This window comes from Thermobia domestica, chromosome 13, assembly GCF_964235325.1.
Source record: "Thermobia domestica chromosome 13, izTheDome1.hap1.1, whole genome shotgun sequence".
NCBI lineage: Eukaryota > Metazoa > Arthropoda > Insecta > Zygentoma > Lepismatidae > Thermobia > Thermobia domestica.
The window spans coordinates 112,538,465-112,555,803 of record NC_137466.1 but is presented as its reverse complement, the minus strand read 5'-3'; the positions used below and the strand labels follow the sequence as shown (position 1 = coordinate 112,555,803).

General features: G+C 34.0%; 1 protein-coding gene across 17 annotated transcripts in view; it reads left to right on the top strand.

Annotated features, from left to right (window-relative positions):
• chb (CLIP-associating protein) overlaps positions 1-17,339 on the top strand; it is a 595,254-nt gene that overhangs the window by 526,478 nt on the left and 51,437 nt on the right. For 16 of the 17 annotated variants that reach the window (XM_081736296.1, XM_081736291.1, XM_081736295.1 and 13 more), the window contains 4 exons: positions 1,293-1,310; positions 6,075-6,182; positions 11,693-11,891; positions 13,236-13,359. In XM_081736296.1, the coding sequence (XP_081592422.1) occupies positions 1,293-1,310; positions 6,075-6,182; positions 11,693-11,891; positions 13,236-13,359 (449 nt within the window). The remainder of the gene's footprint in view (positions 1-1,292; positions 1,311-6,074; positions 6,183-11,692; positions 11,892-13,235; positions 13,360-17,339) is intronic. The other variant, XM_081736286.1, reaches the window with a different exon arrangement.

Here is a 17,339-nt window from a genome sequence, read left to right as displayed (position 1 = left end):
GTACTGTTGACAATTAGCGCGAGTGCATCTAACAATTGAAAAGAAACATCCGGAACTGGTAAACAGAAAAGGTATCACATACATACTAATAACGCCAGTCCGCATATACCGTCAGAAATTAAGAGTACTTGGTTGGGAGATTTTAATGCATTCACTGTTTAACCTAGACCTAGCACTGTCAGACTACCATTTGTTTCGATCTTGCAGAACTCCCCGAATGATGTTAAGTTAATTTCCAAAGAGCCCTGTGAAAACCACGTATACATAAGCCTCAGAAGTCTTACAGCAATGGAATTATTATGTTTCAGGGAAAATACCAGAAAGTCATCGAACAAAATGGTGCACGTGTAGTTTCGTATTATTATTTATCAAGAACAATAAATGTATTCTGTTTTGTCTTCCAAAGGCTCTGTACTTTGTAGACAACCTAATAATCGCCAAATTAGTCTTTTGTTATCTTAGCGGCTTTACGCCGCAGTACTGCACACACTTTCATTGTTTAAAAAAAAAGAAAAATACTGTATGTATTCGCGCTAGCGACCACCTTCTACGGTTTTAACTACATCATCCCCGTAGTATATTCACCGCAAATGCATGTGTATCAATATTGTAAAACTTGTAACACCTTTAAAAATATTACTCACTTTTTAACGAAAGTAGTCCTCGAAAACCATCTTTACGACTGTTAGTTAACTCATACTGGTACATTGATGTCTTTCTGGACCTTCAAAGGGAACACTGTGACTCAATCGTAGAGCGCTTACCCGTAATGCATGGGGTCTCGAGTTGAATCCCCTCAAGCAAGTTTGTGGTGGACAACATTGTGTCCATGGGATTTCTCGGGGTACTCCCGTTTCCTTTCACCTTCTCATTCCGCAGATTCTTTCATCATTCATTTGCCTTAATCATCGTCTCCCTTAACCTAAAGGAAATAATAGTGGGACGTTAAACTAAAAGCTTTCATTTCATTTAATACTTTTAAAAAGTGAATACTGCACTTCTTTTAGTCAGCTCATTCAGCAGCTACTGTGTTGACAAGAAAAATTTCAACAGGAATGTACGTTGTATGTGACTTTACTATACCTACTAATCACAGCTCTTATAGAGTACGAAGTTATTTCTTTGCTTAGGTTACTTCAATATGATTAAATTAACATTCTCGAATCGAATTGTTCGTTCAATTCTAATGTAAATATCTGACGAAATTTTAGATATTAATCTTCATTGTTTAGCAAACTAAAGAAACTTGTTTTACATTGGTATTTTTTTTTTTCTCTTTATGCTGCTTATAGGGGACGAACACGGACATGGTGAGTTTTATTTTTAATAAAATTCTCAGTTTCCTTATCTGAGATAAAGAGAGACCAGTATATTCACGCTTATCTTTAATTTCTTTTCACTATGCTTTCACTGAAATCATTAGTTATTATTCCAGGAATCGTCGGATGGCATGTAAATATCGAAAACAATCGCTTAATTTACTATTTCTGATCATTTACAGTTGTACTTGAATATGCGAACGTTTTCTTGATTGTCTGATAATATGTAAATTGTTGATATCTTCTTCTGTGACTTCTGCACGTTTGATGGTATTCTGCACAATTATTTCTCAGATACTCTGCTCTGATCTTTGAAAGCTTTCTCGTAATTTGTCTTATTTGTTTTTTCAATTAGTATTACTATTTATTACATATTGTATATGTCCTTGTGTAAATTGTGAAAAATTCACTGTTCTTGTTGATTTAGAGTAGTAAGGAAATAATTTATCCATCATATTATTATTATTATTATTATTATTATTATTATTATTATTATTATTATTATTATTATTATTATTATTATTATTATTATTATTATTATTATTATAATAATAATAATAATAATAATAAGAGGCACAAGTGTTTGCTGATTTAAACTATAATACAAATCCTCACTGGCTGGTGACAGAACTTTATACCATCATCCGCAGTTCCGTTCCGACATGCAAATCTCCGTTGTACAGACGAAAATCGAGTGTCCTAAACCTCTGTTTCTTTTGCAAATGTGCTTTCAGTATGTCCTAGTGGAAATCTACTTTAAGAATAATATTGAACATACTTCAGTTCAGTTCCTAATACAGTATATAGAAAAGCATCTAAAGGTAAATCTTGAGTTCGAGTTTTTTTAATATGGTAAATTTAGATCACTTTAAAGTATGAAATCTGAAAACAGCTTCTCTTCATTAATTGTATGAAACTATGACATTTTGTAATACTGCTTTTCTCTTATATATACAGGGTGTTAATGAACTAAACCGACAAACTGTAAGATGTGATTTCTCACATCAAAATAAGAAAGTTCATACGGACCTGTGGGGAAAAGTGCAGTTTCAGAGCTAGGGCTGTCCAAAATCGCGAAAAGGTCAAATTTCAACAGGCCCTATTTCGAATTTGAGAAACAGTGGATGGTGGTCCTTATCAGCGTAAAGAAGTCATGCATACGTAGTCCAAAACTACACATTTCATTAATGTTCAATGGGTATACAGAGTATTCCCTGCAGGGTGAAATTCCCAGACATTCCATTAACCGAATTTTGAGATATGCTCTGACTTTAAGATTGGTCCAAAGTAGGTAAATGATAAGTCTTGATAGCAGTGAACACGGAATTCTTTGGCGCGATGTCGGAAGTGTTAAGGATTGTCAGCAGCACGATCTCTCGTACTCGGAAAGATGCATGCTGCGATGTTTTCTTTCACGCTTATAAGTGGGAAAAAAAAAAAACTGAAATATACCGTAACTAAATACATCGCATCAAACGTTATTCTGAACACAAAAAAGCATGGAGCTGCCTGTTCATAACACTTCCGACTTCCCTCCGAAGCATTGGATGTCCATTGTTGTCAAGGCTTACCTCCTTCCTACTTTGGACCCTCCTTGAAATCAGTGTATATCTGAAAACTCTATTGAGAGCATATCTGAGAATTACACCCCGTAGGGAATATCCTGTATACCCATTGAAAATTCATGAAATATGCATTTTTGGATTGTGTATGCGTGACTTTCTTTATGCTGATAAGGATCAGCATCCACAGTTTCTGGAATTCGGAATAGGGTCTGTTGAAATTTGGCATTTTTGAGATTTTGGACCGCCCTAGCTCTGAAACTATGCACTTTTCGCCATAGGTCCATGTCAACTTTTTCTCTTATTTTGATGTGAGGAATCACCTCTTACAGTTTGTCGGTATAGTTCATTTTAACACCCTGTATATATATATATATATAGTACAAAATTCAATAACCATAATTAGGATAAGAACGACCTACATCGTTAATCATTCAAATATTTTCCGTTTTAAATATTGCAAAATCGTAAAGGGTTAATCAAGAGACTATAACAACATTCAATTGTTTGAAGTTCTGGTGTTTCATCCAGTTTCTAAAAGGTTCCCTTGGATAGTACGTGACACAGTACTGATTGGAAAATCAGATGCTTACTAGAAACATGAAAACAGAAGGGAGGCATTTGGGCATTTATTCTTCTTTAAATCTTTGAAGTTGCACATAGACAATGTTGAAATAGGATATGTAACTGATATTGTAATCGTAGCTGGATACTATTTTTCTGAACGTGAATGTATTCATGCAAACGACGACGACGAGATGATGGGGAAAAAACAGGGTGTATTAGATGTTCGATATTTACATTATAATGACTTGTAACGGATTAAGGAGTTACCTGAAGTTACAAGGAAGACATAGTCATTCCTATCTCTAGTACTTCAGGGAAGGACTGTTGAAATTTGTGTGCCTCTAAGGCTTAATTTATACTATTCATTCAGATACTTAACATATCAGGGAAAAATGTCAAAATGCTTTTAAATGCAAGTATGTATACTTAGCATAATGTATCTATTCAAACATGCAGTTTGTCCATCACGGAGCGAAACGATTAGTAGGTTGATTGGGAACATTCTTCTCGAGAATGTATTGTCTGACATATTACATGTGTGAACGGATAGTACTTACACTTATCGAACCAAAAATACACTGTTTACCAAACATGCGTACACTGTAGTATGACGTTAGTCTCGTCATGCAGCCTAGTTTCTAGGGAATTTCGATCTATTATTTAAGCTGAAAATAGTACATAAAAAATTACCGAATTTCCTTATTGTCTAGAAAAGTGACAAAAAAACGGAAATGATAGGGATATAGAGAACCATAATAATAATTCTTTATATGTAAATTTTATATATAGTTTTTAGTATGCTGTAAGATGAAGTAATTGTCTTTTGTTGCTTTGACTTTGTATCTCAAATAACATACATACTATTGTCATACGTCTCAATTTTGTAAGATATGCCTTTTATGTACATAATATTAATTACTAACTGATTCATACTAGTTTTGCTATATTCAATAACTTACATTAAAATACAAATGCTGACCAAAGCATTGTTTTATTATAAAAATAATAAATGTGACAGTTTCGGATTATTTTCGATAGTGTTTGAAGAAGGATATGTTAGATATCCAGAACTGTCACATTTATTATTTTATAATAAAACTGTGCTTTGCTCAACATTTGTATTTTAATGTAAGCTAAACATTTTAATGTAATTCAAACTGTTACTACTGTTGTTCGGATATTATTGTTAATTGTATTCCGTACGAATATTTTTTTATATAGTGTTTAGCCATTTTCAAAATAGAGTTATGGTAATTTTCTTGTTCTGACAACTTTCGAATATATAGAGCCTTCACTACGGTGACTATCCTACTCACCATTTCCCTAGAGAAATATACTTACTTTTACTGTAAACACAATGTTCTAATAGTTTGTTCATTACATCAAAAGGTGCTGACAAAATAAAGCGAATGCATCTAGTCAACTTTGGGATGAGTTTACTGGCTGTGATAAATAGTTTCGACAGATCACAAGCCACATATCATCGTCATTGATATTTGCAGGAGTGTTTTGAATACATGGGAGATGGACGTTGAATGTGTGTTAACTTCGTACATAGCTATTTTACGTGCCTAAAGAGGAAAATGCTAATAGAGCTACAGGTCAAGAGTTATATTCACATATCGATACACTTAAGCATGAGTCCCTAGATTTGCTGTAATTTCGTTTATAAAGGCATTCATTCTTGCAATTTAATGCCAACTAAAAAGTTTCTGTACAAATGTTCAGCAACTTCAGTTGTTTTGTAAGAAATTTCAAGAAAATACATCGGTTAGTGTTTTCGTAGCGTCAACGACAAAGTTACTTGTACTTAATTAAAGTACAGAAAGTAAGTAATGGAGTAAAATATATATATATATATATATATATATATATATATATATATATATATATATTACAAAATATATCTTAACGTTTATAGAAATAAATTTTCATAGTATATATTGGCGCCAAAATGATTATTTGTTCTGTAAAATCCGCATGCGTGTACTTCATTCCTTTTCCATATAATATATATGTATGTAATTAAATTGACATTCACGGATTCGTGATCTCAAAGGTATGCTTAGTATTTCATTTCCATTAATGCAACTGCTATCCAATAAAAGATTCTATAAGTTCTACTTTGTTTCCTTTCAGTGGTGGCTCTTGAGAGGAATCACATCTGTGAAAATTACAATTTTATCGCTGCAAGCTAAGGGAAGAAAATTTACTAATGTCCTAATTCTTGTAGACATAAAATTGTAATATATATCGGTGTGATTTCCCACAAGAGCCGGTTGATCCCTTTGAATTAGATCAAAAGTCATGTAACTTTACGATAAACCAAAATGTCAATGACAAGTTGATAGATATAATTTATATCTAGTAATTCTACAACTTATCTTTAGGTGCACCAGAGAATTATAAACTTGACCAAGCATTCTAAGTTTTATAATGTCTAAATAACTGTATATAAAAATCATCCAAAACTGATTTATTTTTAACCTATATTACGTATGACATGCATGGTAGTTTCTGGTATTTATTTTTACCCCTTGACTCTGTTGCTTTGACTTGGGCTCTATGTATAATAAAACTATCCTGCTTGATTGACCTTGAGTTTTTACCTGTTTGTTCACATCAGCACGGCCTAGGAAGTCATCAGATGCTGGAGTGTCTATTAGTGCCATCACTTCTCCAGAACGAGTTGGAAGGACACGGACGCGGGTGTCAGGAGTATCACAATCACAACGTAAGTTCTTTCATTAACAAAAGTTTTGAGATATGTTTTCGAAATATTGTTAGGTAATGATATGAATGTCAAATTGATTTTAGTTTGAGCAAATTTGTTAACAAATTAATGTGAAACTGATACAAGATTGATGAAAGCTTCACGAACCCGGAAATATAGTATTAACGCAATAGGTTTCCCAATATTAAAGAATTTTGAGGAAGAAGGAAATAATAAAACGAGAGAATTGTATTTTTTAGGCTGTGATTGCCCTGTTGGATAAGAATACGAATGCAAAATGGTGCAAGAGGTACAGCACAATTAGTCTAATATCGCGTGCGGCAAAAAGTGTACTTGGAATATTGAATAACAGACTATGAGGAAATGTGAAGAAAACAGTTTGAGTTAGAAAAAGAAAAGACACAAGAAAAGCTATGGGGAGTGCTAAAGAAGGTTCAGTTAAAGTGGATGGATCGACTACCACATCAAACTATGAACCTACATGTTAGAATAAGAGAAAGGATAACAAGGGCAAAGTGTAATTGAAAGAAGAGTTAGACAGAAGTGGTTACCTTACCTCCAACATAACTTTTTTCTTGTTCCTAAAAATCCTTGGTTAATTCGATAAGTTTATTACTTACTCCAGTTGCATTTCCATCACTTATATCCCGAAGTTGCTGTTCGAATTCACCAGTCAGTATCGTAAATCCCCTACCTTCATCATTTTCAATGGTAATGGTGCAGTCTTCCGAGGAGGAGGCAAGTAATGTGCGTATTACAAATCCTTACATATTTATTCAAGCTTCTTTAAGAACTTGCTTATGTATCAAAACACTCCTTGATCTCTTCATTTCTCTATAAATGCTTCCCTAGTAGTCGATTGGCTTTTGTACTTCATTCATCTTCCTGAACATCTTTTTTACTATTGTGTTTACATGTTCTTGTTGCCTCCATTTTCTTAAACATTGTTTCAGTAATCTCGGCTTCTTAGCTCTAATGTGATATTGTCTATACTTTTTTGTGTGTGTAGTTTGTGTAATAAATTGATCCGTATCCATCGCTCATTCGTTTCCGTGACCATTTCTTCTTAATTTATATTATTTACTTCGAATTTCCGAACGAACGTATTTTCCGTTTCCCTATTATTCAGCCATTCAGTGCCGAAAATTATTGTGTCGTGCTTTTCTCGCAGCCACAGTTTCCAATTGAATATGTACTTCGAACAGCGCCACGTTATGATCTAAACTGGTATCTGTTCCAGGGAGAACCTTCCCATTCTTAAGGTATTTCGAAACTTCTGAATCATGGCATAACCACTTCCACGTATGTATTAAGAATTTCATGTATGTATTTTTTAATCTTGACCTAGTTGCACCAAATGGCCTATATTAGTGAGTTCTGTCTACAAAGTTTCCAATCTATCCTCCTCCATTTTCCCCCTAAATTGTACACTCATGTCCAAAATTATTGTCGCATATCTATAACTGCCCTCTTGTAAGAATATAATTTGATAATGATTTTGCAGGGTACTTTTAATACTGATACTATATGTATAATCGGGAAATGTATATTTGTGGGAAATTTCATAGGAAAAGAATTATAAATACGAAAATGAGAATGAGTAAAACAATGTTGCTAAATGGACAAGAAAGTTTTATTTTCGTTTTATTGTTCTTATTTACTGCTCTTTGCCGATTATACACACACTAATATTGTAAGAAATACTGGGTGAATTCGTTATCAAATTATATTCCTACAAGAACATATTTATAGACATGCGACAATAATTTTGGACATGGGTGTACATACTTATTACATTACTTTTATGTCCTCACAGAGCAGGATTAAAATTATGCATCTATGTTTTTTTCTGTATCTTTGGTTTTTTTCTATATTTTAGTATTATTACTACCATCATCTTTTTCACTTTTTCCGTCGTGTGCATTCGAAAATTCCAACAAGGGTATATTTTATTTGCGATCTATGTTTTGCCTAGTGAATGACCATTGTACTTTTTACCCCCACTTTTAGTTTGTAGCAAATAGTGTTGTAATATTATGTTGCTTCCGCCAGGTAATGTTCCAACCTTTAAAAATCATTCTCACTACTCGAAGAAATAACATCAAGAAGCTGTATGTGATTTCCGCGAACTTAACTGAGACAACTGCTTCCTTTTCTCAGGACACTTTTTGTAGACCAATTCGGTGTGGATCTCCTTTCTGGCAGTAAACTACCGCTGAGTTACTCTGAATTTCACTATAGCACGCGATCTCCAACGCATAAACAAGGTTTCGTAATGGTGCAGTCTTCCGAGGAGAATAGATTGGACAAGTAGTGTACAACATGTGTATCACAGATATTTCATATTTTTTTGAACATGTTTTAAGAACTTGTTTATGTATCAAAACATTTCATACTTCAAGAAGTGCATACAGTATATAGTCATCATCATCATCATCATTATACATATTCTGACTATTGAACAGGTCACTTGCCGCAACTAAAAAACTTCCTTGCTCCACGATCTTCAGCTAACCTATTCGTCTTCACGTACGGTTTTTGTTTTGATACCATCCATCAATAGTAGCCTCCTTCGCCCCCTCCCTCACTTCCCTGTTACCATACACATTAGCACGTCCCTCATGATATAGTTCCTTCTTACCCAACCAGTTTCTCTTTCTCTTTTCAATAATATCTAAAACTTTTCTTTTCTCCCCCAACCATTTCTAACACACCCTCTCATTCGCTTTTCGCTCGACTCAGTTAGTCCTTTCCATTCTTTTCCACATCCTCATTTCAACAGCTTCCAGTCGTTTTCATCCCTTTTGCATGATGTCCCTGTTTCTGCCCCGTACACACGAAGCAGTGTATGAGTCTTTTTCTCAGCTCTGTATTCACAAGGTCCCACAAAATACATTTCTTCCTCTTAAAAGCTTCTTTCACCATTCCTATCCTTGCTTTTATTTCACGTTCGCACTTCATATCTTGACTTGATTTTGAACTTAACGTCCCGTTTAGCAGCGAGGCTATATGAGACGTGGACCTACTGATTAACGTGAAATCCGAACAACTTGAGCTCCCGTCAGGAATCGAACCCCGGCCTCCCATGCCAAAGGCGCGTACGCTAACCGCTTAGTCACGGAGGAGCTCACGCACTTCATATCATCCCAATACTACCCAGATGTCGAAAACTAGTCAGCTGTTCTATTTTCTCCCCTCCTACTTCTATATTTGTTATTGACCACTTCGTTCCAATCACCATGGTTTTTGTCGTTCTAACATTTATTTTCATCCCATATTCTTCACAGCCGTTTCTCAAGTTTTCTGACATCTTCTTGATCCTTTTCTGATTCCGCAACAAGCGCTACATCATCTGCTTACAGTATACACTACCGATCAAAAGTATTGCATCACCCATGGAAATGCTGTAAATACGTACAAGGTGTAACGATTTTCATGAAAATATGTTGGAATGTTATACATAAATTATCGTTAAGTCATTCTGAAAAGTTTCTAAATTTGTCACCAGTAAAATAACTTCTCGCGATCAAAAATTAGTTCAAAATGTGGCGAGACCTCACCCTCACAGCAAAAAGAAAAGTTCTTGACAAGTAGGAAGATAATATGCTTTTAGCTGGTGTAATTATTAACATGAATACTTGTTTACATACAACATAAAATGTCATTGTAAGTACGAAACCAGCTGCAGTTGTGCCTAGTTTTCTTTTCTGTTCGCCTTTCAGGGATCAGTGGTCATCAAGAGTTGTCAGCTAAAATATACTAAATAAGTGATTGTTTGTCCGACACATATGAACAGTATGGCTCAAGTTCGTGAACTTAGTAAAGAACAAGGTGCTGTTATTGTGGAATTATACACGTTAAAGTTTTGTACGTGACAGATCGCTAGAAGAGTGAACTTACATCAATCTGCAGTTGTTCGCACTACTCAACGTTTCAACGAAACTCTGTCAAATGTTAATCGTCGATGACCTGAAAGACCGCGAATAACGTCAAAGAATGAAGATCAGTTTATTGTTGTCACAAGCAAACGTCAACAAACACTAACTAACCCAGAAATTCGAGAAAAACTTAATGCTATGTGAGAAACAGTCGTATGGGTTAAAACACTGAAACGCCGACTTCGAAAACGCGGTTCATCAAGGGAATGCATTGCAACAACAACAACAACAACAAAAAAAAAAAAAAAAAAAAAACTTTTGAGTAAACAAAACAAACGTAAACGATTGCATTGGCCTCAAGAACATAAGCATTGATCAGTACAACAGTGGTATAAAGTGCTCTTTAGTGACGAAAGTAAATTCGAAATTTTTGGAACTAAACGCAGAAAGTTTGTTCGTCGACTTCCTGGAGAACGCATGCTCGAACAATGCATTAATCCAAATGTCAAACATGGTGGTGGGTCTGTCATGGTATGGGTTGTATCGCGGGTGAAAATGTTGGTGATTTAGTGAAAATTGAGAGAACAATGAAAAAAGATTATCATCGCATCATGGAGAGACAAAAGGCTTGTCGGTCAGGGATTTATTTTTCAAGAAGACAATGATCCCAAATACACATTTCATTTGTGTAAGTCGTACTTAGAAAAGAAAGAAAGATGAAAAGAATTGATAAACATGCGATGGCCACCGGAAAGCCCGGACTTAAATCTGATCGAGTTATTGTGGGATGAGTTAGACAGAAACTTTCGAAAACGTCGACCAGTTAATAAAACACAGTTGTGGGTACATTTACAAACGTGTTGGAATGGACTTAAAGCCCAAACATTACGGAAATTACTCGAGAGGATGCCTAGGTTGTGTGCTGCTGTATTGAGAGCTATTGGTGGATATTTTGATGAATCCCAAATTTGAATGATTTCGTTTCACATTCTGACTCTTCTGTTTTGGTTTTGTGTTACCCTTTGTTGTTTTGTTTCACAAATATAAAATTGTTCTATTTGTGTTCATAATTATGTGCATTCATTTCGTTTTCTACTGATATCGGTAGTGATGCAATACTTTTGGCCGGTAGTGTATATCTAATCATTCTACCTCATACCGTAATGCTCTCTTGATTATGTAGGCTCTTTTTCACTATCTCTTCTAGATATATATTACATAATATTCACGTTAATTCAGAAAATAACGAAATTCCTACTTTATTTTGCAATAGTAATCATCTTCCCTTTGTGACTCGTGTGCTCTGTCGCAAGACTGGGAGACAGTGGATAATGTAATCAAACTTAAAATTCGCTACGTGAAATTAATATCGAGTATGTACGCAGTTACTTCTTTCAGTAAGATTTTTTAATTGGTATGAATTTCTCCTCTCCCAAAAGGTATATTATGAAGCGTGATTCCAAATAAAATTAGCATCATTTTTGTAATTCTGCAAAACAAAGGGTATCATTATCATTATAATGTGGAGAAAATGTAGTATTTATTATGAAATAGAATAGCAAGAATTTTGCATATTCGATTTTTCAACTGAGAATTATATCATTAGTTCAATAAGATTATATACTTTTACAGCAAGCAGCCGCTCAGGATCTCCGTCGTCACGGTTAAGTTATGCAACTTACTCGGGGGCAGGTGGTGACAGTAGTACTGTCGGAAGGCCTAGAAGACTGTCAGGAATACCCCGCAGTACAGGAACAAGTCGGGAAGCCAGTAGAGAAACAAGTCCGAATCGTTTTGCTCCTCACGATCGGAGCTTTGGAAGCAAATTAAGGTATTGTTAATATTATTCACTTGAGAAATTATTGTTAATAATTATTTTGTGGTAGAACTTTTTAGTACTCTAAATATTATAATTTAAAAACAAGTATTCAAATATATCAATTGAATATTTAAAATATAGGAAGTACACTTTGAATTTAAAATACGGAAATTGCAAGAAAATTAGTAAAAAGTATTGACAACTTAATGTGATAGTCCTGTAAACGCACCTGGTTTTGAAGTTTGCTCCCAATACATATAGGATACGATGACGGAACTTAAATTTCAGGTCCTCGCATGGGAGAATTTCACTTTCCATGTTTTGTGAAAACACTGAAGTTCAAAAGGCAACAAATAATAAAAAGTTAATACAAATAGTTAATTTGTATGTGTAGGACTACAAGATTAGCTATAAACAATTAAAAGTATGGTTTCGATTAAAAGTATTTAGTAAGTACTTTCATTTAAAAAAAAAAAAATAATAATAATAATAATAATAATTTCAGAAGTATTGTTTTCTGTCTTTAAATGTATAGTATTACTTCTAGATAATTTTCTTTCTGCACGTTCATTTCGTATGTTATGTGTATTATTTTTCGAACAAGAAGTAAACAATTGTTCTTTTTCTTCTTCTTTTGGACCCAGGTAGAAATGAAATAGAGAACCACATACGTTTACTTCTAAGTTTACAGACCCGTATGTTTTAAAAATTGATACCAGGATTTGAATTGTTAATATATGGTGTCAACTTTACGTCAATTAGTATTTTTAAAAGTTAATAATAATAATAATAACATCAATAGATCATCTACTAGGTGCCATAACCGGTAAGAAAGAAGGATCGCGTAAGTCAGCTGTATATCGGGAGTCTTGATTGATCCTTTGTAAGATTATAACTGTTTCTTATATAAACTTGAAGGCTTCGTAAATGTTGCTTCATGTTCTGTGAACTAACTTTTTTAGAGTAACAATTTCGTAAGCACCTTTTAAATAGCCTTGGAAAAAATACTTTATTTAATTTGTAGTAAATATTTTCTTTCCTCTAATCATAATCTATTGCAAACTAGCGTATCGAATTTCATTTATAATTCCTTTGGAGTAATGACTCTCGTAATAGTCACATAAAAGAATATGTGTTCTGATTTTCTTACAAAAACATCTTTTCATTTGATTTACACAATAACATAACAATAAAGGTTTTTGTAATGTATCTTTAGTTCAGGGCACATTTTGTGATTAATTCAAGTTCAGTAATTTCTTTGTAAAGATTTACTCCATTACATTTGATTCCTAAGCAATTAAAGAAAGTTGATGAGCAAGTTATCATTTTTTCTTCATTTGTTTATTTTCTCCGTAGAGGAAGAAGTTTATTGGGAGGAATGGCAGCGTCAGAAAGACCTCCACAACCAACGAGACCAGTAATGGCCCAAAAGATTTTACAGCAGAGTAGAGAAGCTGAGTCTGCGCTTGCTGATGCTCTGGTAATTTAGGCTGTAGTAATTCATCAGTGATGGTCCTATTCCTTTGTCGAACAGGATTTTATTTTTCAATCCAGTCGTAGCATGTTTTTTTCTAATGTGTAGTTTAAGTAAAATGTAGATATACCCTTTTAGGAATGTATCAGTATCAGAATAAATCCTGCATTTTTACTACCAGAGATGTCTTTTGGAGTTAGTCTTGAATATTACAATTTCAATCATATTTTTGTTTATATATTTCGATATTCAGGTATAAACGCTGAACAAAGCATATATAGAAGGGTCAGTGCTTTAGTAATGTATTGATTCATATTTCACTGTAATTTATTTTATATCGAGTATTTCAAATAAGCATTTTTGCTTTGAAGCTAAATTTTTCGTGTGATTTATGTTTTAAAAGTTCTTACTAACAGATTGTAATAAAGTTCAATAGTAGTGGGTTTGTTATGTCTTTCTTCTCTATAACTGCTGAATGAATTGACAAATTAGAGTACGACTAAAAAAGGAAAAAATCTTTGGAAAATTAATGTGCATTAATTCGTATATTAAAACTATCACACTGATCAAAGAAACAATATTCCGCGCTAAATACTTAAAATAATCCAACAACACAACACAGTAGTCACTTTTCCGTCCACAGTTTCAAGGCTTTTTTCGGTATGTTAAGAAAAGTACATGGGGAAATTAAGAATAAAGACAGATAAGTACATTCCTGCAGTTATTCTTACTCGCCCATGAACTTTCCGTAACATACCAGAAGAGTTCTGCAAGATTTGAAACATAATATTTGAGGTTCTTAACAGACGGATAGTGAATAGTGTGTTTTCTTATTGGATGAATATAAGTAGCTACTGTGTATCCGTACATAATAACGCAAAGATACATAAAATCCTCCTATGGCAATAAAGTTGTGACGTTAAAAGTCAGCAGCATTCATTTAAAAAGAATGGCAAATCATTTTAAATTAAGGAAGGTAACGTGGTTGGTAATGTCTCTAATTATTGTGTTATTTTTATCAAAATTATTCAATTGCAAATATGAACAAGGGACAGGTAGATGAATAAGAATAATTCCACTTGAAACACTTACAAAAATAACGCGAAACTGTATTGTATATTAGTTATAGAATCTTATGTTCGAAGGAAGCTGAAATTACATATTCAGATGCATTCTTTATGTGGGTGATTTTAAAAAATAACTTATTTTCGTACTGAAAAAATACATCAATAAGTTTAGGGAATTATTCACTATATCAGAAGGGATCGGAAAACTCATCCCTTCAGAACAATGAGTGCTGAAAGCACAAATAATCTTTTTTTTTTTTTTTTCTTCCTTCAGAAGAGCCCAATAGGTTGTTTTCTTATAATGCATAAAGCCTAAAATACAGAGTGATACTGAAGTCCTAAGACACCTTCTCCAAAACGGCAGATCTGACGCCATGTCACTAATGCAAATTGGGTTTTGGGGCCTGTTCTAGGGTATTTCCGAATTATCCAATAAATGAGTAGATTATAATGAGAATTATCCAATAAATGAAATGTTGAAATTTGTTTCTCGATAGCTATAACTCCCCCCCCCCCTTTCCATTTAAGGACATACTTTCTGGTTAGGGGCTGCGGTGACTCAGTGGGAAAGCGCTCATTTCTGGTACGTGGGGTCCCTGGTTCTATTCCAGCTCACTTCAAGTGGGTTTTGTAGTGGACAAATCCTGTGTCTTAGATTTTATCCTGTGTCCTAGATTTTCTGAGGGTTCTCTCGTTTCCTCTTACTTTCTTCATTTCATCATTTCGTTCATCATTATCATAGTTTCCTCTAGCCTCTGAGCATAAATGTAAAACATTAAAATTAAACAGGGACCTGATTTTTGCAGTAACGGACTATAACTATAAAAATAGACTCTTTAGAAAGAGGCCTGGCCTATCACGCCACTCTTCCAGTTTTTAATAAGCAAGTTTCATAAAACAGGTAATGGTGCGGAAAAATCCCGCAGTATCTGTTCAAATAAGGTTACCGACTAAAAATTTTCAGTGTTCGTGGTATTCGAAAAGTCCAACGAGAATCCCACGAGATCTATCAGCAGTGTGTAGTATAAGTCAGGCGTACATTATGCTGATTTTTTTTAACCCATACATTCGTTCAAGATACAAATGCATCGGGTTCTGAGATAGACGGGTCGAATTCATTATCTGCTTCTCACACCAACAGGATCCTTTTTTTCGCACATAGTATCTTGTTTTGAAATGGAGCATTTTCCATGCAAATTACAAGATACACTATCGGAATCACCAGTCTTGGAAGGACATGAAGAAGTTATTTCTTAAAGATGATTGTGCAGTATGGATCTTCTTTGTCATAGACCCCAACCTCACTTCGTATTACTTGGATATACTACTGGTGTTAAGTGTTCTTCCACAGTACAGCGCCACGTTCTCTTTTATTTTCAAGATGATGAAATACTATCACATTATGAACAAATGGTTTGTCGATGACTCACTTCTGTCTACGAGGCTACTTTAAATAACTTTATAACCTTTCTTGCTCAGATAAAAAATCGTGGCGCACACCACCTTCGCCTTTGCGTCGTAAAGGCCGTACTAATAGTCATCCACAAATGCTTTTATGTGATTTCATGCGGAAAATATAGCACGCCTTGAATTGTGCACTCGCCGCTTCACTTTAAACATGTCACCTTGAAATTACCAAAGATACTTTAGTATGGAGGATAAATCTTTAAGTGTGAATAACTTCTGAACCGTCAAGAAACTAATTACAGCATTGCGTTTATGGGGAAGTTCTGGTGCTCTTTATACCCCAAAATGAGACATCCAATGTGACAAATTTCAAGATGCGGCGCCTGTAGACATAGATCTCCGAACCCAGTGAAGTCAGATCTACCATAATATTTGAAAAAAAAAAAAAAAAAAAAAAAAAAAAACATTTGGGTCTCCCCGTCTGTGGTTCATTATTTTTTCTTGCACCGTGTTTGTATGATAGAATGCATTTGTCCTCCTCCTTCCCTTTTTGTAATAAATCTTGTTCCAAACTTCGGATAATGATACTTTCTCCAGAAACGTAAGAAATACCGATTGCTAAATCATCTGTAAGATATCAGTTGAAGTTGTGTCTGCTTTAAAAATAAAACTGTTTGTTTAAAAAATATAAATAGTCAATTAGTTTCGTTAAATTATTCTATACATATTTACACAACTGAATATTGTAAGAATTGTAATATTCAAATTCCCTTAGTGTATATGAATGCATATATTTCCTAAAATTCCATATGAATTGAATTAATATATAGTTGTTTTTAAGTAGAAGAATGATTAAAAGTTTGTATATATATTTGTTAGATAATCCAGGCTCCCATTGTATGTTTGAGTCTCCGCAATGCTTCAGCATGAGAGCATAGCTTTACTAACAACATGCTCGTTTCGCATGATGTATATTTGCACTTTCTAATTAATGATATTATTATTATTAAATTAAACAGTGATAGAGTATCGAATTATTGTTTTTAGTTAATTTCTGTGTATTTTTGTAGTGACGGCTAATGTTGAAAGTGGATTAAGTATACGAGATTGACACTGAAACCAAGTTAATTTCATTACAATTCCGATTGAATGTAAGATTTTAATACAATTAGTCAGCACAGACATAGTAAGTTGGAAATCCCAGTTGAGAGTAAACACGCATGTTTACTCTGTGTTTTATTTTATCTATGCAGATAAGATGTGGTTCAAACTAGCCGTAGGTTCCACTGTATTAAGAAAATACAAGTAGAGCCCTTGATTCCCTGAAAAATCCATTGCTAAACGAATGTAAAACTACTAAAAATCCCACAGTTCAAATATGCCCTGCTCAAAAATCACTATAGAATACGATACGTTTGTTGATCCAATCCGTGTATATGGACTCTCTCGTGGCTCTATGGTTTTAGGGTTCCTACAGACTGGAAAATCAGGGTAAAATTTGAAATTTCCTCG